At 40.7% G+C, this 26,698-nt stretch overlaps 1 protein-coding gene across 3 annotated transcripts in view; it reads left to right on the top strand.

Moving 5' to 3' along the window:
- RASGEF1A (RasGEF domain family member 1A) overlaps window positions 1-26,698 on the top strand; it is a 152,015-nt gene that overhangs the window by 120,063 nt on the left and 5,254 nt on the right. For 2 of the 3 annotated variants that reach the window (XM_065746998.1, XM_065747000.1), the window contains 6 exons: window positions 10,552-10,731; window positions 17,044-17,172; window positions 22,026-22,163; window positions 25,624-25,845; window positions 26,137-26,211; window positions 26,432-26,524. In XM_065746998.1, coding sequence (XP_065603070.1) covers window positions 10,552-10,731; window positions 17,044-17,172; window positions 22,026-22,163; window positions 25,624-25,845; window positions 26,137-26,211; window positions 26,432-26,524 — 837 coding nt within the window. Of the gene's footprint in view, window positions 1-8,389; window positions 8,484-10,551; window positions 10,732-17,043; window positions 17,173-22,025; window positions 22,164-25,623; window positions 25,846-26,136; window positions 26,212-26,431; window positions 26,525-26,698 lie in introns of those variants that run through there. The other variant, XM_065746999.1, reaches the window with a different exon arrangement.

The raw sequence follows: 26,698 nt of genomic DNA, 5'->3' as shown, positions 1-26,698 counted from the left end.
TACAGAAGTTAGTTAATATACTAGCTATTACGAAATATCATCTACTAAATCATGACATACTAGAGCAATTTGAGGTTTTCATTTACTTTGGAAAATAGCTACCAATATAAACCATTAGCGTATAGTGCTTTTCATCTTTTGCCTTAAAATTACCATTCAATTTCTAGAACCAAATGGTTCTACTTGAGCAAAACCACTCTCTACTTCAATAGACTTAGACGTTAGAGGCAGGATGTGTCTGACTTCATCTACTAAGAGCATACAGCAATCCTCCTATATCACCTAACTGTTATGCCAGTGAAACACTGCAGATCAAATGAGAAACGTGGAAGTAAGGACAATACCATTTATCTCCTTTTCTAGTAGATAACTCTCCTAAGCATGTCTATAAAACATGCTGAATTCACAAAACAAAGTGATTTTGCTTCTCGCTGATTAAAATTGAGGCTTGACATCATTGATGAATTTGAAAAGATGGTTATTTAATAATTCAATACATTTGCAACACTTCTTGCACCCCAGGCTATGTTTTTGACTCCAGGACTAGGCTGCCTTATATCCTTTCAGTTAAATCTATAGCACAAGTAATTCCCATTGTGATGCCTTGTCAGTTTAGGATTTCTAGCTCATCCTTGCTATGCACAAATCCCTGTGGGAGCAGCTAGTGAGAAAAGAGTAAACAAGAAAATGCTCATAAAGAATTACCCTACCACACAAGAAAAAAGTCTGATTTTCAGCGTTACCAATCACTACTGCAACACAGTTAAGTCATTACTTACTATTAAATAGCTGCATTTGAAGGTAAGGCGTATGGAAGTTAATTTCCTGCATATAGATTTTACAGAAACATAGGAATATTGCCTGATCAAAATTCCCTTTAACCGAGAAAGTAAGAGACTGCCCAGGAAATCAGAAATAGCACAGAAAGCATAGGAAAGTTTTACTTTTATGTCACCAGCTCATATCTTGCTTCTACAGTAAGCAGCTGTGAAACAGTTCACATGGCACACCAGCAGAAGGGAACGGGGAAAATCCATTTCATTCTTGCTATCCAAAGTAATTCAAAACTAATTTATAGCTATGCTTTTTAAAAATTATGTGACATGCACTACATATTAGTGAGAGCTTTAGATAATATTTCATTTGCATGTACAGGGATACCAAGTTGTTCTGAAAATTTATGACAAGAAAACTAAGTAACAGAAATGAATATATTCTCCTGAACTAGTGGAGGCCACTCTTCCAGATTTCACATCCCCAGTCAAGTAATATATTTAAAAGTTATATATATATATATATATATATACACACATACACACACACATTAATTTAAACTTTTAAATTCCCTAAGCTGATCTAAGAGACAAGTAAGACTAAAACAGACTCTGCTCAATGCATGTACAGCTTCTATAGACCAAAAAGCTGATGAGGAACACCAGAGAGCATGAAAAATGAAAAACAGCAAGCTTTCTTTTAGGAAACAGTATCGGCTTTAAGTTTCCTACATGTTTGTGTCTAGGGAATCCCCTTTGAAGTCACTTGCTGAAGTGACAGATCACCACTGGTGCAATAGTAAGGTCGAGACTCAGGCACTTCAGAACTCAGGACGCTTGAATGTACTCTCTCTGTTTTATATTTCAATCATCCTTACCCTGATGGGATTGGAGAATAAAAATCATAGCATTCAAATAAAATAAAAATAGGTTCCCAAATGACCTTTAGTATTGGCACAACAAACTTGAAAAAGGAAAAGGAATGAGGGAGAATTTAAATACGTGTAATCCTACTCACACCAAAATAAAGAAGTGTTCCACCTCAAACAAAGAGAAAACAACACAAAACAAACAAACAAACAAAAAAAAATCACAACACAAGGTGATAATTGCAAGGAGGTATCTTGTGAAATATCCATCCTTAGGATGACCGCTGACCAGTAAAGTTAAAAAGATTACAAGTACACATTATCTTTTCAACGTCAGCCATTTGAATGATGTCCTAGTCAATACTGAGAACAGGGAAAATAAAAGATCCAGGGAGACACCAAATCTTTGTTTATAGTTCACATACATTTATTTTCTTAGGCAGATATTGACAAAGCTACTTTGGTCCAACTCTTCATGACATGTTAATTCTTTGGCCAAATTTACATCAAGCTCCTTTAGCAAAACAGAAGACTAAGTAATTGTTCAGTTAATTTCACTAACAAACATAACAAAACAACATACATATAAATAAATAAATAACTTTCAATGTTTATGAATGCAGGGAGTTCTTTACCTGGAGATCAGCCATCAGCTTCATCTAGTATAAAAACTGACCACAGTGGGTCATCAGATTTTAGTGTTTCATGTTCAAAAGCATATTTTTGGGTAGTCTGGGTTGCGCCCTACAATGTGTAAGACAGGATAAATACACAAGTCTGTGATACAATATCCTATATTCTGTCAAATGGTTTATTCAGTGTGCTTGTGATAAAATGTGGCAAGCCCTTCCACATGCCTCAGACTGTGCTGAAACTCAGTGCTGCTCATACTCTAATAATGTACACACACATTTCTAAGCAGACTTAGAGAGGCAGACAAGTATTCACCAGCTTTCATTGGTCATCAAAATGTACTCAAAAAAAGAAGCTTATTTTTGAATAATTAACATATTGGTGATAAGTTTCTAAAATTAATCCATATTTAACTTTATTTTCTCAATATTTTTACCTTTTTCTCGAAATATTAAGATGCATTTTTTGAGGTTCCTCATTAAGTTCTATCCCAAAGTCATCAGAATTAAACCAACAGCTGTTAACTGCCTGTAAGCAGCAAATTTTTAACTCGCTCTAAAACTTACCTAATAGTTGCTGAACTTCTTGTCAGTGTCAGAAAGAAAGAAATCCAGCAATAGATGTGCATGGGAACTGAATTACTTGTGGCAATTCAGGTAAGACAGATACATCACATGTCCAATGGAAAGTCGCTTGCAGCTGTACCACAAGTAAATGAATTACTGCAAAATATCTAATTGCTCCAGAATTTCTCACCATCAAATCTAAAATCAGACGTGTAAAACCACAGATTGAACAAAATAATAAGTGTGTGTGCATATATATATGTATATATATATGTATACTATCACTATATATACACACACACGAGAACACTTAACAATGTTGCTGTCATAGGTTCTGCTAAAGCAAATAGAAGATTGACTTCTCAGACTGGCAATTTTGATCAGCTAATCGTGATGTTAAAAATAAACATCTTTTTTTTTCTTAAGCTCTTTCCCCCACCTCCAAAAAAAAAAAAAAATCCATATCAAGAAGATTGACATCAGCAGACATGCAGATTTCTCTTCCCCTGGGCACCAAATTGCTGATGTATGTACATGCTTCCTTCTTGGCATAATTGATTTTCACTTCCTGCACGGTGGCACATTCTTGGAATAGCTGGTACAGCAGCAAGCATGAATATGCAAGATAGATGGGATTAGTCCAGGAGTGTTTCATGTTGAACCCAAGCTTGAACCCAATTTAAAACTATCAGTTGCTTTTAAAAATTCTGTTTTAAAATAATCTAAAACAATTAATAAATATATTGCATGTTACATTAACATACTGTTCTTCCATATTACGTCAAAATCAGATCAAAGCACTCACAAATGCTAAAAAACATCCTTTATGTGCTATTTGTATCTTTTCTTTGAAAACAAGGCATTAGACACGAGCAGCCTCCCACATCTCCAGAAAGCACACAGCACAAATAGGGATGGAACAAATCTACAACTGTAGTAGAAGCAGCTGTTCAGATACACCCTGCCTGTCTAAATTGGCATTTATGCATGACATGTTGTAGCAGCCTTTCAAGCAGAGCTGGCTATGCCAAATATCTTTTCCAAGATCTTTGTCTGCCACTCATTCTTTGACTGGCTCTTGTACGCACTTAGATGACCTGAGGTTCAGGAATTAGAACGTGATGATCCTTGAGGTCCCTTCCAACCCCAGCCATTCTATGGTTCTATGAATATCATCCCTTTTCATCTGTTCTTGTGCACCTGTCAATGGGTATAACGTTTTTTGTTGTTGTTGTTTGTTTTTTTAAATGATCTTGGCTCATCCCCACCACTAGGAACATGAAGATATCCACCATGCATTTCAGTGATGTCTCCTGACTGAGCGTACCTAAAATCTAAGTTAGCAGGCAAGATGATTCCTATGAAGAACAGAATATGCATGAAAATCAGGAACCAAACTCGCTGCTAGGAAGTTTCTTTAGGCAACTGTGCCAAAATAACAACCAGCATCTCAGTTGCTACTTACCAGGCACATTGGTATTGTAGTGAAACTGCGCCACATTACCATAAGTCTGCTGTGTTGGCAGAGGCACAAAAAGCTGGGAATAGGCACCATGTCCTCTCTAAACCCTGGGAAACTGCTTTCCTCTCAATCCGAGGGTGAGTACTGAGCATCAGTGAAAAAGGTACTCTCAATGGTGTGTCACACAGTTGACCTCATGCCAAGGAAAGTTTATCCCACAGGTAGGTGAGTGACTTTTACAACTAGCTTTCCATTTCAGGTAGTACTGAAAGCATACAGCAGTGAAAGGCATCTCAAGTTGTTTATGTTTTTGTCTTGGTTTGCTCTGAAAATTGCTGGATATCTAAGATAGATATAGGTAGAGTTGGTAAAGATAGTAGATAGGTAGAGTTGGTAAAGACCTCTTGAACAAACACTTCAAAAAAGGAAAATGCCATTTCAAAACTACGAACTTCCTTGGCTCTAACAAAACTAGTGTGGAAAGATTCATTGTGTCCCAGGTCAAATAGAGAGACAAGAGATACAGTTGATAATAACCACAGACTGATGGTTTCAGAACTCAACCCTGCTTCAAGTTCCAAGCTTAAAAAGTCTGGTTCCATTCAGAACTGTGATTAGAAGCTCATCTCCCACTCCCATCTGCTGACAAGTTATTAACATGCCATCAAGTTATTCTGCAGCATGATTCTCTGAAATTGATGAATATGTCTAAAAATTACTCGAGAACAAATTTCAAATCTTAAAACACGTATGCAGCAAGGAAACCTGGAACATCTGTGCAGTCCTACAAATAAACCTAAAAAACCTATTGTTTCACAAAGATGTTAGCTGGAAGCTTTGAAGCTTTACCTACATTCTGCTTCTTAAGATCGTATAAATGCTCCATGTTAGCTTATGCCCATGAAAAAGCCCCATCTGATACCACTGTTGTTACTGCTTATGCAGTTTGATGGCATTTCCTGGACAAATTTCATATTTTAGATGCAGGTAGAGATGTTTATTCTATAGCCAAGACCACTGATAAATAAAAACCATGAACATATTTAATTCACCGTTTTTTTCCCATGTTCCAAATGCCAGTATTAGGCAATACACATCAAAGCCTTCTGAAATGTAATAGTCATGAATATACTGCTATAAGTGAGCCTTTAATGAGTATATCTAAATGGTTTCCAAAATCATAGTGTTATGTAAGTATAATGCACTGTTCAAACAGAATGTCATGTGCAAATCCAGAGCCTCTTTAGACCCTGCCCACACCCAAGATTATGTAGTTTCCCAGATAGCATTTCAGACTCAGAGTAAGAAACAAGGTTTGTGTTAAAATCAGACTTGCTTCACAAGACAAAGGCTTTGTCCCATTTTTGTATAATAACTACACCATGAAGAATGCCATGCACAATTAAACCCACTTTCCTTCTTGTCTCCTTTGTTTCTGCCCCTCTTTACTTCCTTCACTGCAAATGCTAGGGCTTTAAGTCATGTCAACATACTCTGTTACTTAAAACCCAATAATCATAACAACTAGATCTGCATGGAAGGTGACCGAGAAGTGCATAGCTTGACAGTGGCAACTACAAAGAGCATTTCTCGGAGAATTCCCTCGTAGCTGAAGTTAGGGCCTCAAATCAGTACTAGTCATATTCAAAGTTACTTGCTTTTCTTAAGTATAGCTATGTTTAAGATGTACACATAGGTGCATTTGAGTAAATTTCCAAAATACTGTTTTCTAAGACTACTGGGAAAAAAAGAAAAAGAAAGAAAAAAAAAGAAAAAAAAAAGAACAGATTTTTCCACAGGCACAGTGGCATTAGATAGCTTGGACAGCAAGTCTGCAGCAGGAGCACAATCCAAATATTGAAAATACCAATCCAGTTCAGTACATAGTAGATGTAATGTTCTATATGCTGACGTTAGCGGGTAATAGGCTGAAACAACTGGCAGGATTGAGACAGGCAGGCATTAGTGCTGCTGACTCACTCTGCAGTAAGAGATTCCCCTGACTGGACCGATTGAACCAGCACAGCATTGCCTCAAGTTGTTTTTCTAGCGAGCTACAGAGCAAGTACAAACTGCACTGATTAAACTTGCTCTAGGGTCCACCCACCAATAACATGAAGCAATGCCTAAAGAAAACATCTTCAAAACGCAAACAATTTGTTGAGGAACAGTGCTTACATAACTACAGAAAACAATTAAACCTTGGAGAGTTTCTGTATCCCCAGAATTCAACATTCAGAATACAGCTAGATAAAGGTCATCGTTCACACTTCACAGGAAAAGAAATGGAAGCAAAATGGTAAAATGATTCAATGCTACGTGAGCTGAATTTGGGCCTCTATCTTCTTTGATTTATAAATGTCATCTTTCCAACAACAGTGCAAGGTGGCACCACACAGTGCCCTAAAACCTGAGCATTGTGTATGCGAGAAAAGGAATGTTTCCCTTATTTTCTCCAACACACACATACATGCAATGCATACATGTATAGTTACATATACACACACAAAAGAAACACTACACATTCTTCATGTAGACAGATAAAAAATATCTGAACTGAATCTGTTGAGCCACAGAAAGGAGACAAGGAACATGGAAAACACAAAAAGAATGAGGTTGTTTTGAATAGACCCATGTGTGTTTTGCAAATGCTAATTGACAGACAGAAGTCTAAGCAAACGCTTGAGCAAGGTGGGGAAGCAGATCAGCATAGAAAGAGAAGATCTGACGTTTGTCCTTTGAGTGCACTTATTTTCAGATTTCCTGTTGTTGTTGACTGTAATAAGAGGCTTGTAGCCTTCAAAAATAACTCTCCTCATATTTTATTACACAGCATTAACCTATACATTCCCATCTCTTGCTGCTGATAACATTTTATGAGAACATGAAGGCGTTTCTGTAAGCTGGCAGGACCTGACACTAGAGCTGCAGTCACAGGCACAGCTCTGCAGCTAGGATGTGCTGGAAGCACTGGGGAGGACAGCCAAGAGGTGGTGGGAGAAAAAAAGAGGAAGGAACGGCAGAAAATTAAGGGACTCTTTAAAAACTCATTTTACATAGTGAAAATGAACTCAGTAGGAAATGCACTGAAATCTAGACACCAAGATAGAATTTAGGAGCAAAGCAAGGCCAGAAAAAATAACTACCCATCTTTCTCAAATCTTCACCTTTTCGAGATGGAGGACAGCGTTTGTCCTCAAACTCAGCTTTAGGTAGCAATTGTGAGAGTTTCTGACGTCTCGGGGGGCACACCCTGCCAACACGTATGCCTACCCGCAGGGGTACTGCCTTCCGAGGGCTTCTCCCACGGTTGTCACCATGGAAACCAGCGAAGCCTTCTGCTACAGTCACCCGGACCCATCAGATAAATACCGACAATAAGGAAAACGAAACGAGTGAATGCCTGGAGACCTTAGGACGAACGCTAAATCATCCCGAATCGAACAAACCAAGAAGCAGGATGGGAAAAACGCGGTTATGTGAAGAAAAAGAAAAGAAAGAAAAAAAGGAAGCCAGCGGAACGGAAAGCCCCGGCTGCTCCCGAGCTGCGGGGCGGGTGGGCGTGCGGAGGGGGCCGGCAGAGTCCGCCCGCGGAGCCGCCGAGTGGCTGCGGTTGGGCAACACGAAGCGAGAAGCATCACTGAGAGCGGGAGGAAGCAACCCAGTGATTAGCAGGGAGGGCTCGGAGCCGTCTGTCACCACGGCGCTAATGACGGGGGTGCCGCCGCACGCGGGATTGTAAACAGGCAGGAGGAAGGGCTGCTTTGCCCTCCTCTTTCTCCTCCGCCGCCGCCGCTCCCTTCTCCTGCGGGGCTGCTTCCCCGGCGGGCCCGCGACCGAGGGGCAAACGGACCGGGGACTTCTTCCTCGCCGAAAGCACCGGGAACCACGCGCGTTCGGGGGAACGGGAGCTCTGAGAAGAACGACGGCCGGCAAGGCGCCCGGGAAGGCTCTCCCCCGCCCGCCGCGGTTCATCCCCGCGCCCCTCCACCGCACGGACGGACGCGCACACGGCCTCCCCCGCTCCGCTGACGGCTCCGTTTGAACGGGCCACGCTCGCTCTCAGCCAACGGGCGCCGCTCTGGGCGCTGACGTCACGGGCGGCGGGAGCGGGGCGCAGTGCTGCCGGCCGGCCCAAGCCCGGCTCTCGCGTATGTGCGCGGCGCCCGGGAAGATGAGGGTAAGCGCGGCGAGGCGGCGCGTGGCTGCAGGTGTCGGAAAGGGGGAGCGGGCGGAGAAGGGGTGCGGAGCGGCCGGCGGAGACGGCACGGCCCCGGCGAGCACCGGGGAGTCCCGTGATCGGGGGGAGGTGGGAGCCTCGTCCGACGAAGGGCTTTAACGCAACCGACGACGCGAGGAGCGTCCTGACCGCGGGCCGTTCTCCTCCGGCATCGGTGCGGTGGGAGCTTGAGACGGCAGCCGACTTCCCTTGCAGCACTGAGATAGCCTCCGCCGGCCCGAGCAGGAACTGACCGCTGCAGTCCCCCTAACCTTACAAGGGAAAAAACGCGTCTGTAGATGGGTGCGTAGCGCCCTGTTCAGCGCGCTGCTGCGGAGGCTCGGGGCTGCGGCACGTTCCTGCGCATTGCAAGCCCAAGGGAGAGCAGAGAGGAAACCGCAAGATACCGGAGCATCCTTAATGCCTACCGGGGCAGAACCGGCAGTTTTCATCCCTTTCGCTTCGCCCCTGGATCTTGCATTTTGCATTTTGACAAGTTGAGGGCACAGAGCCCAACTGATGGCCGCTGTGATGCGGCTGCTCCGCGGGACCGGGACGGAACGGCGCTGCCCCAGCAGCGCAGCTGCATCACGGATGCCCGCCCCGAGCTCTGCCGGTGAAGCCACAAGATCCAGTCTAACTTACGAGTAGAGCCGTCACCCTGATGGACAAGTCCTGTCGCTGGCGGCATTTCTGCCGCAGCAGCGCGCCTAGAGCCCGTGGGAGCGGCACAGCCGAGCGGGGGTGCAGCCCCGGCTGGAAAAAGGAACGGGAACGGTGTAGAAGTTGGAAAGGAAGAACGCACATCACGGAAGAAGAGTATACATTAAAGGAAGACAGGGTTGTTATGCTGTATACTAGGTGTTACCCAAACAAGGAGAGGGAAAAAAATTAAAATAAAAAACAAACAAGAGGAAAAAAAAAATTATAACGTTAAAATTTTTCAGCTCTTGAACTAGTTTTTGAATACCTAAAGCAAGGGCCTATGGCTAAAGCCAAATACAGTGAGGAACAGCTGCCATTTAAAGGTCCTGGTAATGGCCTAACCCCTTTTTTCTACATCAGTGCTTTTCCAAATGTGATGTTACCAGCATATTTTCATACAGGGCGAGAGGGAGCCCAAGAGCTCCCACTGCCCCTTCTCACTTCACCTTCTCAGCAGCACAGGGGGAAGAGTTGCAGTACTGACATTTAACAGCTCTTTCCATCTTTACATACCAATGGCTGCATGTTTTGTTTGGCCTTATGGGTACATTTAGCTTGTTTAAAACAAACCCCAAACCCCACAGTTTACTTGCCATCAGTAACTACAGGATACCGATTTAACTTGCGGCCAAGTGGAGGGAGGTGGAAACCCCAAGCCTTTGTGTGGTTTTTGTGTTGCGACAGCAGGTTTGTTTCCTAAGCAAAAAACTTCAGAGAGACTGTTGTTAGAGTTATATGTTACAGCAAGCGCATATTACAGCACACACTGCCACGCATCCCACGGTGTCAGGAAAGGTACAGCCCTGCTGCTGCCTGTGATATCTGTGCAGAAGATGCCCTTCTGCAAAGACCTGGATTACATCCAGCTACAGAAGTGATTATTTATTATCATAAGTCAGGTGTTCTGCCCAAGAATGACCTCAAAGAAATAGGAGGAAAGATGTTATATTACAGTTGTTTGCTTGGTAAGGCAGAATCCAGAAAACATTTTGCATTTCATCCCTGTTTAGTTTTATGTGTAAGGAGCCAAGGGACAACTGAAAAGAAAAGGAAAATTGAGTGCAATGAAGACAATTTCTACCTTTTCTGTGTCTACAGCCCTACTGCTGTAGTTCCATATGCATTTCAAACCAAAACTGCAACTCAAATACGTGTGACTGTATGGACTCAGAACGTAGCTGCCATGTCCAGGGTGCATTTAAGTCAAGTATATAATTGTGTGTTATATATATGTATGTATGGGTTTTACAGAGGCACAAGACATACTCAAAACTACCCTGTCTTTCTTTTTTATTTTCTTTTTCCTCTTTTGCCACTTCCATAGGAAACTATGCCCCAGACGCCAATATTTTCCAGCATGCTTGGCTCCAGCTGTAGTGGACAAGTGCAGCCTGATATGGGAGAGAGATGCGTGGACCCCGTTTATCAGGATGGAAACATTGTTTCTGGATCATTGGAGGCCTTGATAGAGCGCCTGGTACCCACCATGGACTATTATCCAGATGTAAGTAGGCACTGAAGGGTTTGTTTCCTTCCTGTCGTTTTCCTAATATAGCACAAATCTGAATCCTTAATACAAGAGACTTTACCTCCATCCAAATCAAGATTAAGATGCAGACTAAAGATGCATTTATTTTTCTTGTAATACTCACTCACTAAATATATTACTCAACAGGGATACTCCTTTCTGCTTTTTAATAAGAACACCTGTTAGAAAGATAAAGTCATTTTGAACCCAAATGGGTGCCTTAAAAACCAATTAAAAGCAGCATTAGCCACAATTTTCAATCCCTATAATCTGCTTTCTCTCTAATGCAGCCAAGATTAATGTCTAACCATCTCCTAGCAAGGGAAGTGGACAAACTTTCAGCTGAAATCAGCTCTAGGGATGTTTTTTGTTTTGTTTTTCCCTTGGTTTTCTATGCATCTCCTAGTTAGACCATCAGAATGATAAAATTTAAAACAACCAACAACCACATTAATTGTAAGTAAAATGCTCTCTTTCTCAGTACATTTTAATGAGCAAGCGCTATAACAACATTTCTGAGCCTAGAAATGATTTGGCAATCATTAGATGTCCTCACTGCAGTCCCCTGAAGTAAATGAGACAACTTAGATAACACTAAGGCATGATGTAAGATTCTGAATGAGTGATATTGTTTAAGCATTCTCTAAAAATGTCCCTTTGTACCCATTAATGGAAGACATTATTTAAACAAATAGCCAAAAATCAGAGATTATATAGCATATATTCCATCCAAGCTATGAAAAAGCAGCATGACAGAAGCAACCTAACCCTTTCTAGGACTGACAGAGTGACAGGAAACTGCCATCAGTATTAACTGCTGTGTTGAACTTAACTGTGGTAGAGCAGGCCATGCTAGCCTGGAACTAGATGGAATGTTTCTCCATCTAATCAGCATAGAACTTAATTTCTGTGGTCTCATATTTGTCACAACAAAACCTCCTTAAGCTCTCACATACACCGTAGACACCACCCAGCTTCCAGTCACCACACAGTAAGTGCACTCCCCTCCCATATAAAACCCCCACAAGTTCAGTGGTACAAGCAGCAGAATTCCAAGCAATTATTAGTGAGAGATCAAAAAAGGCAAAAATCAAACTGTTTTAATTTTCTGGTTCAACCCCAGACCTCTCATTTAATTATGCATATGTACAATTGCACTAATTTCAATGGATGCTAAGTATCAAGCTCTCTTCAGCACAGAGAGATATCCATAGTTAGGCATTCAACTCAGCTTTCCCTTCACCTCCCAGATACGTAGTGTAGAAAGAAGGCAGAGCTTGAAGAGAACCACAAAACCCAATATACCAGCTCTAGACTGCCAAAGGCAAACCTTCCAGGGAATCAGCTCCAGCTTCTTTTATTTAATACTAGTTAATGTAGTCACTTGCTGCTTGGATTTCTGGAATATCGCTAAGTTACTTAAGTAGCTGTTAATGTACATCCCTTATTGTAACATAGAATCTATTTATAACACTGCTTCTCTGAAAAGGGTTGCATAAAGTGAGCATTACTTAAGGCATCTATGAGTTATTTTGGAATGTTGTTGGTTTCCATGGTGCTCTCACATATCCTGTGCAAGGGAGCATCACGATCCACACGAGCACAGACCCCACCAGGAGGCTGCAGTTGAAATGGACAGGGAACTGACAGCTGAGAGATGCAGCAGAAGCAATCAAAGGAACTGCTGGGAAAGGGAGCTGGAAAATGGTATTAAACGAAATTCATCTCCTCTACAGCAGAACACATTCTTCTGCTTAAATCAGATCACCCAATTTAGCTAAAAGGATTAATTTTACAGCAAGTGGATAAATAAGTCTTGAATGACAGAGATGGAACTGTATTTGAATCATCTCCAAATGCAAGTTTTGGATTTAAGTTCAGATGTCTGTTTATACTTAATTTCTTGCCCTTTTCTATTTTTAGGGCTGTTAGAGTGATAGTCATTTAGCATGGAGGTGCTGTCAGAAGGGGAATCAGTACCATTTGCTCAAGAGGAAGGTGTAAGCACCTCCCAGCTTCATGTCTCTGGCTGCATGTGCACAGAAGGACAGCAAGGCACCACAAGTTATCTCTCACCAGGAGAAAGTATTGGTTATGTTAGCAGAGGTTACCTTTAGTTTCAGAGAAACACATTTATAAGTTACTGTACTTGTCCAAATTTCTGGATTAGTACATCTGAGATCAATGTTTAGAAGGCATTCCTGTCTCTGTGGACATGAAGCTAAAGACTGCAGTAACCTTTCAGATGGAAAAAAGGGGGTGGAGGAGAAAGCAAACAGTATCTTTCTGTTCTGGTTACAGAGCAAAACAAAACTGTATTTGCCATGTTGGCAGAACAAGAGACAGACGAGAGAGGACAGGAAAGATAAGGACCTACATTTGTATACTGCTCTTTTGAGGTTTGTTTGTGTACGGGGACTCGTTCAGCACACAGGAAAATGTATACTTGTGAGACAGAAAAGTTCGAGAGGTTAGGAATGGAATGTACCAGTCTGCAACCCTTGTGCCCAAGCAAAAAACATTTCAAGAAAATGTTTCACAAACATAAGACTCAGCAGTGAGTGCACAAAAGATTTTTCTTCTTTTTTTTCCTTCCCCAGACAACATCAGTACATTCTTGGGTCAGAGAGTAACAATTTCTCCTTTAGTCTAGCATGCTTGCCTTTTTTTTTAATATAATTCAGCTCATCTCTTAGCAACAACTTTAGGCACTAAAGGAATCTGCCTTCTTTTTCTCTTGTAAAGCACAAGACCCTTTTGTGTCAGCTAAGTTGTTCCAAATGCAGAAAGGATTTTTTTTTTTGCTTTTTCTCTCAAATACCTGTCACTTTTATAGGGTAAGTGGAGCTTAACTTTCAGTCTCGTAGCTTAAGGAACCATTTTTAATCTATCTTTGTCGAACCAGACTGCTTCTTAGCTAAACTGCCTTCTCCGAATCATCTTCACATGTGAGGGACTGCCCGTGAGAAGAGTGTCTTTACACTGTTACAACACCTTGCTTATATACAAGGGCTGCTCTGAAAGTAATGCCTCCTATTTTATTGTCTTGGCCCACAATGTCAAAAGCATATGTTGGAGGTATGGCAGTAGAGTCTGAACCTCCCCACCAACATTCCATTATGTTTTCTTGCTGTGTGATGTATGGCAGCAGAGGGGCATGAACAGAATGGTGTCTGACGTGAAGCAAAGGTGTGTCATTAAACCTCTCTGTGTAGGAAAAATAGCATCCAGTGATATTCACTGATGCATGCTGAACATTTGTGGAGACCAAGCAGTGTACATAAACACTGCGAGGTGATGGTGGGTGGTGACTTTCAGCAGAGGCAACAGTGGGTCACCTCCACTGGTGCAGATGATTACTATTTTTTTATTTTTAACAGCATGGCATGCAGACTCTTGTTTATCTCTGGTAAAGTTGCATAGCTAGTGGTGGTGACTGCATTGAAAAAACAGCATTTTGTAGCTAAGAATTTTTTCTATCAAATGGTGTTATTGTGTTCTTCATATCTGTTGTAGTTTCCATGTAAGAGGCATTACTTTCAGAGTGGCCTACAGTGGAGTAGAGGTGTAACAAATGACAGAAATCCTTGATCTAGAGAAGACATCTGACATTCCCATGAAATATTTCCTGTCCATTACAACTATATTCCTAGTGACTATGACCTAACGCTCAGCTGCAATGCATGGCTTAGTTCAGCCTCAATTTTCTTTATTGGACAGGAAGTGATTATTAGCAGAGAGGCAGAGAAGAGGCTCGGCCCAGATACTGGACATGTTTAAATCATTTCTTACTTGCAGTTAACCCGTTACCAGCATAAGCAACAACAACAGTATAAAAAGAGAAACCTGAGAAATAAGATCAGGTACTCAAGAATTGTAAACTGGCAGTTCTTGATTGACCAGAGTAGAACAGTTTTCTTTTCCAAAAAGCTGAATGCAGCTTTTCAGAAATTGCAAATTTTCAGAAATGCAACTTAAAAAGTGGAGTGAACATACAGCAGGTGGGTTCCAGAAAATATGATAATTTGTTTCTAAAACTTAGCAGTTCAGTGTGGTCTGGAAAAACACCATAAAGGTCCAGTGCGGATGTCACTGATTAAGAGAGGCAGCAAGTTTTAAGCAGAAAGATGTGCTTTTAAGGCCACGTAGCTTTCCATATCTTTCCAATTCAGCACTTTTTTGAACATCATACAAAACACTATCAGAGAGACCAAACAGAAGTACAGGTCATCTAGGTCGCTCTTTTCTTACTGTGCAAAAACAGGGAAACCTACACTGAGGGGGGCTTTCTTGCAGTTACTCTGAACAAACACTATCCCACATCACACAGTCTTCCACCAAGAAGACCAACACTAGAATTAGTACAGAAAGCAAAATTATATATTTCCTTAAAGAAAAATGTGTTCCTGTTTATCAGAACTAAGGTCACCGACTGGGCAGAGCAGCTTGCATTTCAGTTCCTTGCCACTTAAATGTGCAGGCATCTTTCTGCCAGGCTTCCACACTCCCTGTGTACAAGAATGTAGAATAGGGATGAAAGGATAAGAGTCCATAATTGTTTTTCATCTCTTTCTTTCTTAAATGGAAAATAGGGTAAACGCAAGAGCTGCTTCATGTTTCCAGAACAGAAATTTTCACACAACCCCATAACAGCTGCCACACCCATCAACTACATTCTTTTCCCAGATAGGCCAGACTCACAGTTCCAAGTTCAGGGACACACTGATAGAAACAAGCACAGAAATTGACCATAAAGAGTCAAGATAACCAGGCAAAGGTTATTCGCCTGAAACCAGCACTACTCTCTCTCACATTTTAATTCTTATGGGGGTTGTATCAGTTTAAGGATCATTCTCACATACATCAGCATAAAAAGTCTGATATGTTGTCCCCATAAGATAAGTGTCTCATTTCGTGAATCAATTTAGCTTTCAGCCTAATATTCAAATCAGAATGCATATTTTCAACGCCTCTGCTGTACCACAGTCTGCTTCTTCATTAGCTTCCTCCACAAGTTCGGGACAGGGCTAGATTTTCCATAGATATGTGCTTCATCTATTATATACTTCACACATGCTCAACACATTGACTTCTAGTTAACTTGATTTATTTTTAAAAACAACAAAACAAAACAAAAAAAACATTTTTTCCTCTCTGATATTTTAGCGTTAGGTTTAGGCTATACATACTAGAGAAGTTGAAACATTTTTCTTTAATAGCTGTTCCCTGTAGTTACAGAGATAAATCCCAGCCTTTTCTGGAGTCAGGGGTATCGTTGTTTATCTACAACTGTGTTTTAGACATCGGGCCTTAAGTTTCCTTGCCCAATCCAAGATGGTACATTGACTGTCGGCGTACCTGGCTATGGTCTGCCACATCACATTACTAAAAAAACGTGGTGCAAATGGCAAAGTAACAGCACGCTTTTCAAGTGTAACATAGGGTAAATGAAATCCATACTCAACGAAGTGCCCTACAATTTCCTAACTACAGATTTTGTCAGAAAGCTGCAATAGAAAGACAGACGCCCTTACAAGGTGCTACCGTTGTTACCCTGGCTATTACATCGAAAAACAGAAGACAAGTGTCAAATACTGAAACAAGATGAGGACTTGAAGGCATCCATTCTCGCATCACCAGAACTGGACAGAGTATGACTTGGAATATATTGCATTACAGCTTTTAAAATGGAAATAGGCTATTTCTAATGAGAAATAATAACTGTTGACACATACTAGCAATCTTAATGCTGAAGAGAGTCTGAAATGGGCCCCATATTGATCAGGTCACACCTAAAACTGAATTATTGTCGTACGGCCTCAACCTAACATAAAGCTTGTGAGAGTGAGGAAAAAGGAAAAAAAAAAAAACATACATGAAGAAATTATAGCTGTGGTTTGGAACACACACAAAGCAGTTTTCTGCTGCTTGATGAAGAGCAATCACTCCTGAAGAAATCAAGCAGCAGAAATAGTAGTGTTCAAGTGATATAAACAACCTATATTGGGCATATTCCATTTGTCTTTTTGGTGAGTAATGACTAGTTAGGCATATTACGTTTGGAATTCTGAAAACAACAGCAGCAGCCTTTAAGCCTACTGTGAACAGGAAATGCAGAGCTGGAAAAGACCACCACATCTCTGGAAGAGGGAAAAATTATGCCAAGTTTACATGACATAAAGCTACATTCCTATTTTATAGAAAAGTTTTTAGTTACAAGTCTCCAAGGAGGCCAGATGATTCTTGCTTGTTATTCAAACCTGATTTTTCCCCGCTCTGCTCCCACAGAGGACTTACATCTTCACTTTCCTGTTGAGCTCCCGAGTCTTCATTCACCCGCATGAGCTCCTGGCTAAAGTGGGGCAGATCTGCATTAAACAGAAGCAGCAGCTTGAAGCTGGAACCGAGGCAGAAAAGGTAAATGAACTACCATTATGTCATGCAGCTGGCAGTGCTAGTGTCTTTTATTTCCCACCTTTTCCTTTTCACTGTAAAGCTAGATAGATTGATAGAGAATAAATGAAATTGTAGACAGCACATAATACTGAATGCATTTTTATTTAGGTCTTCTTCCTTGAAACCCTATTGCTTCTTTGGTAACTACAAATGTAGGTGGTGTAGTAACTTAGCATGGAAATCCAACTTTGCTCGAAGATGCAGGTCAGTGCTGTGTGCCAGAGCAACGCATACCCGCCACAAACCTGCCCAGCAAGATGTTTGCACTTTTGGGCTTTTGCCAAGAAAGATCTCTGGAATCTGATTCCAGTCACCCCCATCACTTTCTCAAAGTTGAGAGCTCTGAACACTACACCAAAAACCTGTTTTTGATGGAGCATTACAAGTCGGTGTGATGGTAAATCAGGAAATTTCATCTCATGAAAATTAAGGGATGCAGTACTTAAAATAGTAGCCTATCCCTGCACATCTGATTATGCAGCTTTACTACAACTGGTTAAACCCAACTGGGTCAGTTTATGATACGCGCTTATAACCATTTAAGTCTTACCATATGGAGAAATTGTATAAAAGGACTTGACTAAAGTACCAGAATGAAGTACCAGAATAGTCCCAGCTGGGATGCATATGTAAGTGACAGAAACAAGGACGAAATCAGCAAATACTTAAAGATCTGAACTGTTTAAATCTTATGCTTATTTTAGATCCATTCTTCTACAATAAGAAATAATTTGCTCGCATTCCTAATTCTCAGCACATTGATAAGTCCCATTTCTTTTTATACTTGTTGCAGCAAGACTACAAGTAGGGACCTTGAAAAGTAACCCTTGAGGTCTGGCAACACAGTTTTTGACATCAGTACTGTCCTAAGGGCTTCTCCCTCCCTTACTGTTCCTGAGTTGATTGACTTTTATGCAGATCAATTACCTCATCCACACATTAAGCAGCTATGGGTAGCCATGTTGGTTCTGGGGAGCTGGAGAGGTCAGGGAGGACGGATGCAAGAACATGCATTTAGCATGTATAGTTTCCACCACCACCCCCAAAAAGGTTCATGACTTAGCACCCCCAAGCTGGTACGTTGTAAATGGCAGCGTTTCCTCAGCTCTGCTTAACTACATAGGAGAGGGAGAAACTCCTAAGATATTCTGACCATGTGAAACAAGGGGTGAAGCTGTCTAACAGAATGTGACGACAACTGACAGCTGTCTGTAGTTAGTATCGAAATATGTCATTTTTAAATCCAAGTATTTCAGATAAAGAATTACGAGATGCAACTCTTCTGTGAATAATTATACACCTAGTAGTTTCAAAACCAAAACAGAAGCTGGGCAATAATTCACTTGACTGTTCAAAGATATGTTACTAGTGGTGAAGTAGTGTGATTCTGGCTTTTCAGCAAGACTATTAAAAAACATCATGGCTTCCACACTGACACGAAATAGCATTACATTCTAACAACAGGACGTGAAATAGAGCTGATCATATTGCAAAACACCCACACTGTCACATCTTTTGCTGAGTTTAGAAACAGGCCTACAGAAGAACCAACAGCAAGGTGACAATAAAACACAAGGTTTGGGAGGCTGCCTTAATTTACATGCTTTTCTAGGTGCTTTTCCTGTTACGTCCTTGATCCCTTCCTACCCTCTTAGAGTGAACCATAATTTTTTCCTGCTAACTAAACACAACATTCTTGGAAAACACTACGTAAGATTTCTGACATCCCTCTCCAATGACTACTTTGCAGACCTGCACTGCAAGCACCTGTATATTTTAAAGGGGAAAAAAAAAAAAAAAAAAGAAAGCTACTAGCATTTACAAACATTTGTTTTTAGCAAATAAAAGTTCATTTTACATACAGCATGGAAATTCTCAACTCCAAGCCACTCATTCACTGTCATAACTCACTGAAGTATCATCAGCTACCAGCACCTTCTAATTAAGTGGCTCCACAGCAGGAAATGGCTGGCAGTAGTTAAAGCAGCTCTGATCATGTCTGATAAGAGATTTGCATAAACAAACTAAGACAAGAAGCTGGCTGACTTGTTGCCCCAGTAGTGTGTGAGCTGAAGTGGCCAGGAGCCAGGTTTTGTGGTTAGGCACCACAGCGCTGATCATTTCTTTGTTTTTGACATCATTTGCTAACAGAATCCTGCAGAAAACGAGAGAAAAGTGGATTAAAAAGAACAATGGGATATCTTGGAGCCCTCTGAAAGCCCTTTTGGACAAACGTAAAGAGTTCCAGAGTTTAAGATATCTATTATCGTATACTTGTCAGTATAGCTACGCTCAAGTTAAATTTTATCCCTTCACGTCAAGCCCAATTCCCCAGAAGCACATTAGAAATTGGAGAGCCTCAAACAAGATGGTCACAGGAAACAAAAACTTGTATACAGTATTACTTGATGAAAAAAAAAAAAAGAAGAAAAAAGAAAAAACAACCCACAAACAAAACGTGTTGTTAAAACTTGGGTAAACACTACTGGGATAAGTATTTTCATAGATTTCAGAAAACCCAGAACTTGCAAGGAGAGGCTGACATCTGGAGCAGAACTACAGGAGCAGTACGTTTATTACAAGCATGACAAAAAAGAAAACACATGCTGTTCCTCACATATCTGTGATTTCTGTCTAGGCTATCACAGATCATGGGTGGCAAGCCTGTTATGATGCTTTGGGGCTCATTAGAATGCACATGAAACTGGAATCTCATGTTCTGCTAAGCTACTGGTTTTTGGTATTGCATTCAAAGTACATTTCTCTTCCATGAGCATTAGAAGCATCAGATAAAACAATAAGCCCTCTACACCTGTAATCCCAAAGATGAATACTGTTTGCTGTTGTCCTGCAAAAGCTGCCTAGCTATGTATCACAAAGAAAGCAAATCACAGCGACTTCTCAGCATAGATACATGCAATAGGAAGTCAGCGTTCACATGGAGCTGCTCGTATCACAGACAGAAGATTCTGAAGCCTTTGTTCCCCCATCCTTCCATATTAAATTCCAAAAGTTTAAAAAATAAATAATAATACCAAGAGGAGCTTTGAAGCAGCTTTCGGTGATCAGGGCAGTAAGCATGTACCTCCTCTGTTAGCTCTGATGGAATGGAAGCACTGGCTGGCTAATTAGTTCTCTCATATCACAAGAGAATTATTCATCCTTTTAATAATTATAGGATCCACACATACCCTAGCAAACAAGCATGAATTGTATTTTCCTCAAGGCAGGTGACAGTGGAAGTTTAGAGGATTGACAGCTGTAATGTAGAGCTCAGTCTCTCTGTCTGGAAAGATGTTAAAGCTGGGCCCCACAGCAGCAGCACTAACAGAAATTGAACTTTCAGAGCTTTCCTGTCAGTACCTACATTCTTTGCAGGAATGCCAACTGCTGGCAAAGCAAATCACAGATATTTTCTTCTTGCCATCACTACCCACCTATTCTGTGCTTCTCTCACTAGCAGGATTTATTAAGCACTGTCAATAAAAAGAGCTAGGAAAAACATGCTAGCAGAGTGCAGCTTGCAGCTCTGAAAAGAAAAAAAAGAAAAAGGCAAGAAAACTGTCATACTTGCAAGGATCATTGGCTTCATTGTCAGAGTGAAGATTCCAGGGTGTATGGTTTAAAGGGCTTATTAACCATTTATTAACGTTCCCACTGACTGTATTACCATTGAGATGTAAAGAGTACAGAAAACAGTTTAATGTGATCAACTTCTGGGTCTGGTTTAATGAGCGAGGGCATTACATGATCAGATAATGTTTTTGGGCAGGAATTTCCATCAGTTCTTGTAAAACATTGTCTATTTGTCGTAGAAGGCAATGCACTGATTTCTTACAGCAGCACTCATATGCCAAAATCACCTTCTGTAACCCCTAAGTTGCTGATGGAGAATGCAATAAGGAAAGTATATTGCGGATAAAGAGAAGGAACTGCTGTGTAATGGGACATTAGTTTATGCAAGCAGAGAGGTAAACAGATGAAAGCTTCCTCATTTTCCCCTCAGTGCATCACAGGTTGGGTGGAAAATCAATATAACCTGAATTAAGTTTGTATTCTTATTATTTGTTAAGTCTTCTAACACACCCCCAGTTTTGCAAGAGTGCTCCTTCATCTGGAGAGAGCAGCATCAGTAAATCTACAATACTTGCATAACTGGCATCCAATCAAGTATAACCGATGCAAAGCTGCAGAATATTCACAAGTAACAGAAGAACGTAAGAAACGATTCTTCTTCTCTGTCCTGTCATTAATATATTTTTGAGTAATGGCCAATACTGGTTTTCAAAGTCCAGTTTTATTTGGATGATGTATAGTGAACACACATACCTTTCCTACTGTTCACTGTATATTTTGTTAGGCAAATCCATCTGGAAGGTCTGATAAATTCTGTAGAACAAAAGTGTCTTTATGAATGTCTCTCACAAACTGTACCTGGTACGTGCCGCATTGGATATGCATTTGAAATGAAACGCCAAGGTACTGCTGCCTCAGATGGCATAAATCAACTCATGTCCCATTGGCTTCAATCAAATAAGATGCTTAAACTATCCTGTTGTCTTCCTGGCTTTATACAATTAACCTTGAAAATCTCTTCAAAGCACTTAGTAAGAGACAGAACCAAGCTATCCTGAAAAGGGGCTAAATCCTATTATTTAGGAAGATGGTTAAAGTTCAGTGTGTTCTTTTTTTCTCCCTTTCACTTGCTACAAATGCAAAGTATTTTCAAGAGTGTCTGGATTTACACAAGTCTTCAACAAGTCCTGCTGTCCAAAAGGTCTGTGGTCAGTAATTAACTCAGCATTTCTTTCTAGGCAAAGCTGAAGTCCTTTGCTGCCAAAATCATTCAACTCCTGAAGGAATGGACAGAAACTTTTCCCTACGATTTCCAAGATGAAAAATCCATGAAGGAGTTGAAGGAGATTGCTCACAGGATCACACAGTGTGATGAGGTAGGGGTGAAGGGGGAGGAGAAAAAAAATGTTACATTGGAAAGCAGTATTTGTGTCAATCTCTATGCATAGTTTATTACATTACAAACTGTTGCTCACACAGTGTTTTCTAGATGGACTACAACAGCAGCAGCAGCTAAGCTGCCACTGTAACTGCAGGACATTTAAGGCTGAATAATGAAGTTAATGGTCCATTAGTAGAAACCATGTATAATTACCAAGCGTAAGAGACAAAATTCACAAGGATATGAAAAATGACTCACAAGGAAAAAGGAAAAAACAGTGACCCTAATGGCACAATGTGGTTAACTTCCATAATGAATTATGTCCCATCCTTTGTACTTCGTTAATGCTCTGTGTCCAGATCCCACAAAAATATCAACTATTCATAGAAACATAGAACGGCTTTGGCTGGAAGAGGCCTTAAAGGTCACCTAGTTCCAGTCCCCTGCCATGGGCAGGCAGCAGATCAGGCTACCCAGGGCCCCATCCAACCTGGCCTTGAACACCTCCAGGGGTGGGGCATCCACAGCTTCTCCAAGCAACCTATTCCAGCACCTCACTACCTGATGTATGTCAGTGTGCTCCTGCTCAAGAAGAGGATGCCTATGCCATGCACACTATTTTCACAAAGGAAGTTCTTTGAGCTCTGCTAGCCAGCCAGTCACCAATCCTACCGGCTCTGAGTTTTCAGTCTGTGTGGGGGAAAGAACAAAAAGACCTTAGACCTCCCGATCAGCTAAAGCAAGGTAGGAATACAAGGGCTTCTGCTTTTTGTTTATTTTTAAAGAACACTGACAAAACTGATGCTTTTTCCTTATTGAGAAAGTCACTAAGGGGCATTAATAGATAGAAGGATGTAATCAAGAAGTGCAAGGGAATAATCTGTAATGTGTTTATGTGAACACAAAGGGTTACTTCACAGTAGTTTCTCCTTGTTTTGAAGCCCCAAACTTTAAGATACTCTTGAGAACAATCAGCAGGAAATGGGAAGACAATTGTACTATAAGCTGTTTTTGTTTATTCAAGTACAGAGAAAATGAAGAGCAACAGGTTTGACAGCACTGTGTGAATCAGTGATAGGGCAGTGACAGGCGTTACCAGGTTGTCAAAAGGAACTATGTCAGTTGTGTTGCATCAGCAAAATTGTTTACCTGGCTGCTGCTAAATATCATTGCCTTAGTAAGAAGGAAAAAGCAGATAGAATTATAATGTGCCTTCTATTCCCTCTGTAAACAGGACAGAGAGGTGTACGTTGGCAGAGATACAACTGTGAAAGGGAACTTAGCAAAACAGTGATTGCTGAGCATGTGTATCTCGGTATTTTATTTGTCCAACATTCCGAACTAGAAAACAGTTGTCTCCTTTCCTTCTTCTCCCCTTTCCTCTCACTATTATGAATGAATAAATTCTCACTTGGGCGAAGACACCTCAAAATGGCTCAGCATTCTGGTGTCTGAAGCATCTGGGATGATATCCATTAATTCCAGCATCATAGTATTTATCCCCTTAACAAAGCTACAAGTCATCAGAAAAGAGCTATGCACTTCTGTCTTCTAGAAGACAGAATGTGATACTGACCAAAAAAAGCAGCTCTTGCTCTCAGTATTTGTTGCCTTTTTCTCGTTCTAAGAAATGACCCATACTGTGCTTCAGCAGAGAATTACGGTAATGATTCAGATTTATTTTTTTTTCACATTTACTATATTAAAGCTTTTCCAAATCTCCATAGGGCACTATTCTTACAAAGGTGATAGCAGAATGAAACAAGAACTGACACACAGCAGTCATGCTCGTCCCAGTAATACAAGGCCAGTTAGGTACATGACTGTTAGAACACAGACACAGAGAAGTTAATTTCAACTCACCAAGTCATACCTGCTCAAATTAGCTGAAACTTTCAGCTTTATTTTCCAGCGTTACAAGAGAATTTAGAGTAAGACCACAAAGAGAAGGAAACTGCCAAAACTCTCCAAGACCCTTTGTCTAAATGTTAAGATATAGATAAATTCCCAATAGCTTCAGTAAGCCATAGTTTTTAATATCACTGCAGTTTCTTCCTACATTTGAATCTCACCTGCCTTCAGATTTGATTCCCTAGGATCCATAGCTAGAAAGTTTTTCTCATAAAGGCATGGCAAGTCAAGCACAGGCTGAGGTCAACTGGTTTCAACAGAAAGCTCAGTATAGTGGAGAGCAAAATTAGCTCTCTATTTTAGTCCCCCCACCACGTTCCCTTGGCACTTCTAAGCACTTGTAGCACAATATCCAAAATGGGTCCAGCCAGCTGCTGTTCAGTGGCAATCCAGTTGCTCATCAAGATGAGCTACACTGCTTTCAGCTTTTCATTTTATTCCACTTGGGAGTCAGATTATTGCCTTGTAAAGCAACATTCAGATACTATTATTGCTTAATTATAGCATGCAATATACAAGTATTTGGTAGTCATCTTCTCTCACATCTGCTACATAATTTCCGTTATCACCGCACATTAGCGGCTGTTTTGAACGATCAGAGTCATTGCAGCTCTTTCTAGTGCATCCAGTTGACTGGCAGAAATCAACACAGCATATTGCCAGCTAAGATCTAACCTCATGGCTAACTTCAAGAGAAATAATTTGCACATAAGTAAGAGAACAATAATATAATGGAAAGGAAAAGGACTGTTACGAATTAGTTTTTCCAGCGACAGTGAGAGCAAGGCCAGAGAACTCAAAATCATCTGAAGCAGTAACAGGAGGGACAGAGAAGTATAAATGTGACCAGGATAGCTTTTTGGGGTTGACCTCACAAGTAAATGTCTATAGGACACAGAGTCAATTGCAAAAATAATTAAACTGTTTTACTTATTAAAAAAGAACACAAAACAAAAACTGCCTAGGTGGATTATAATTTTTTTGCTTTACCATTGTAAGGGTTGGATCTGTAAGGGCATAAAATCTGCACTCAGCAAACACAAGGGCATTTTAAATAATCAAAGAACATGGATACTGTGCTGCTACCTAGATCTGTTGAGGCTCTATAATTGTTCAAACATATAGTGGAGGTATTTTAAGGGTATATTTCTAAACATGATGTGCGTTCCTTGGATTCTGCATGGTCCAAGTAGACTTGGTCATCAGGGGGTTTGATCAGAATGAGAAGCCATTTCATCACTTGAATTGCAGAAGATCCAAGAAGCTTTGTGCAGGCAGCTCAGTCACCTTTCACTATACCCACTTTTAAGCTGTTTATCCAGAAGCCTTGGAAATATGGTACCTGTCAAGAGCTGCCACAAGTAGACAAGCCAGACAGTGGAACAGAAATGGGAAGGCAGGCAGATGTAATATCATCACATACCTGTGTTCTTTTGACACAGGATGGACAGGTCAACAAGAATGAAATAGATCTATTTTCACCAATCAGAAATTCTTTGCAAGAATTAAAGGTTCTTACGAAGTTACATCTGCCTTTCTCGCAGGAAAATGGCACGGTGAAAAAGATCATTAGTCAGATGACACAGAATCTCCTGATGGCTCTCTCTGCACGGAGCCAGTACCAGGAAATAAAAGAGAAATTCCGGCAACCTGCTACAGACAAAGGCACCATCCTCAAAACCAAGCCACAGTCTACTCAAAAGGACATCCTGAGTGTGTGCTGTGACCCTCTGATCTTGGCACAACAGCTAACCCACATTGAACTGGTGAGACATTCACCTGCATGAATTGTTTTCCATTTATTAATACACTCAATAATATGTATTTTGCTATAGAGTTCAGTAAAACCCTCTAATGTGCTAATTGAAACAAAATACCAAGAGATGAATGAGAACATCTAGGTACCTCCAATAGAAATGCTTTGTATTTATCAGCAAAGAAAGCTTAAAGAAAATGAAAGTTATAAAGCTATCTGATAACTTAGGTTTAATTGGTGCATTTCTCACTGAACTCTCTGTTTGCCTGTACAGTGACAGTTTTTAATCTTTCTGACACAGGAACGGGTGAGCAACATTTATCCAGAAGATCTCATGCAGATTGTCAGCCACATGGACTCCCTGGATAATCATAAGGTATGGGAAGGGGTCCAGAGAAAACTAGAAATAAAAAGTGATCAGGATTCCCAGTAAACTTTGTACAAAAAAAGGTTTTTATTTTCTGACCTTATTTATGCCTTAAACAAAATCCAGTAAGACTTTGAACAAGATAGGAAGGGAAGTTTATGACTTAGTATACCTACTTCATCATGATGAACAATAAGATAAATAAATCTGTGGTCTTTTTCTCTTGCAGTGCCGAGGCGATGTTACCAAAACCTATAATTTGGAGGCCTATGACAACTGGTTCAATTGTCTTAGCATGCTGGTGGCCACAGAGATTTGCAGGGTACGTACTAGCAGAAGATAAGATAGCAAAATAGTCTTGTTATTAAGGACAGGAGGTAGGTAGTGGTCTGATAGAGATTTAAACAGAAGCAATCTAATTAAAGATAATAGCATCATTCAAGCATTAAATTATTTGCATGCTTATGCAATTAAGAGTTCACAGCTATATTTGCCT

This window comes from Cyrtonyx montezumae, unplaced genomic scaffold (assembly GCF_038088225.1).
Source record: "Cyrtonyx montezumae isolate F1298 unplaced genomic scaffold, pur_monq_1.0 scaffold_4, whole genome shotgun sequence".
Lineage (NCBI taxonomy): Eukaryota > Metazoa > Chordata > Aves > Galliformes > Odontophoridae > Cyrtonyx > Cyrtonyx montezumae.
The sequence above is the reverse complement of the archived record's forward strand: the minus strand, read 5'-3'. Positions and strand labels throughout refer to the sequence as shown.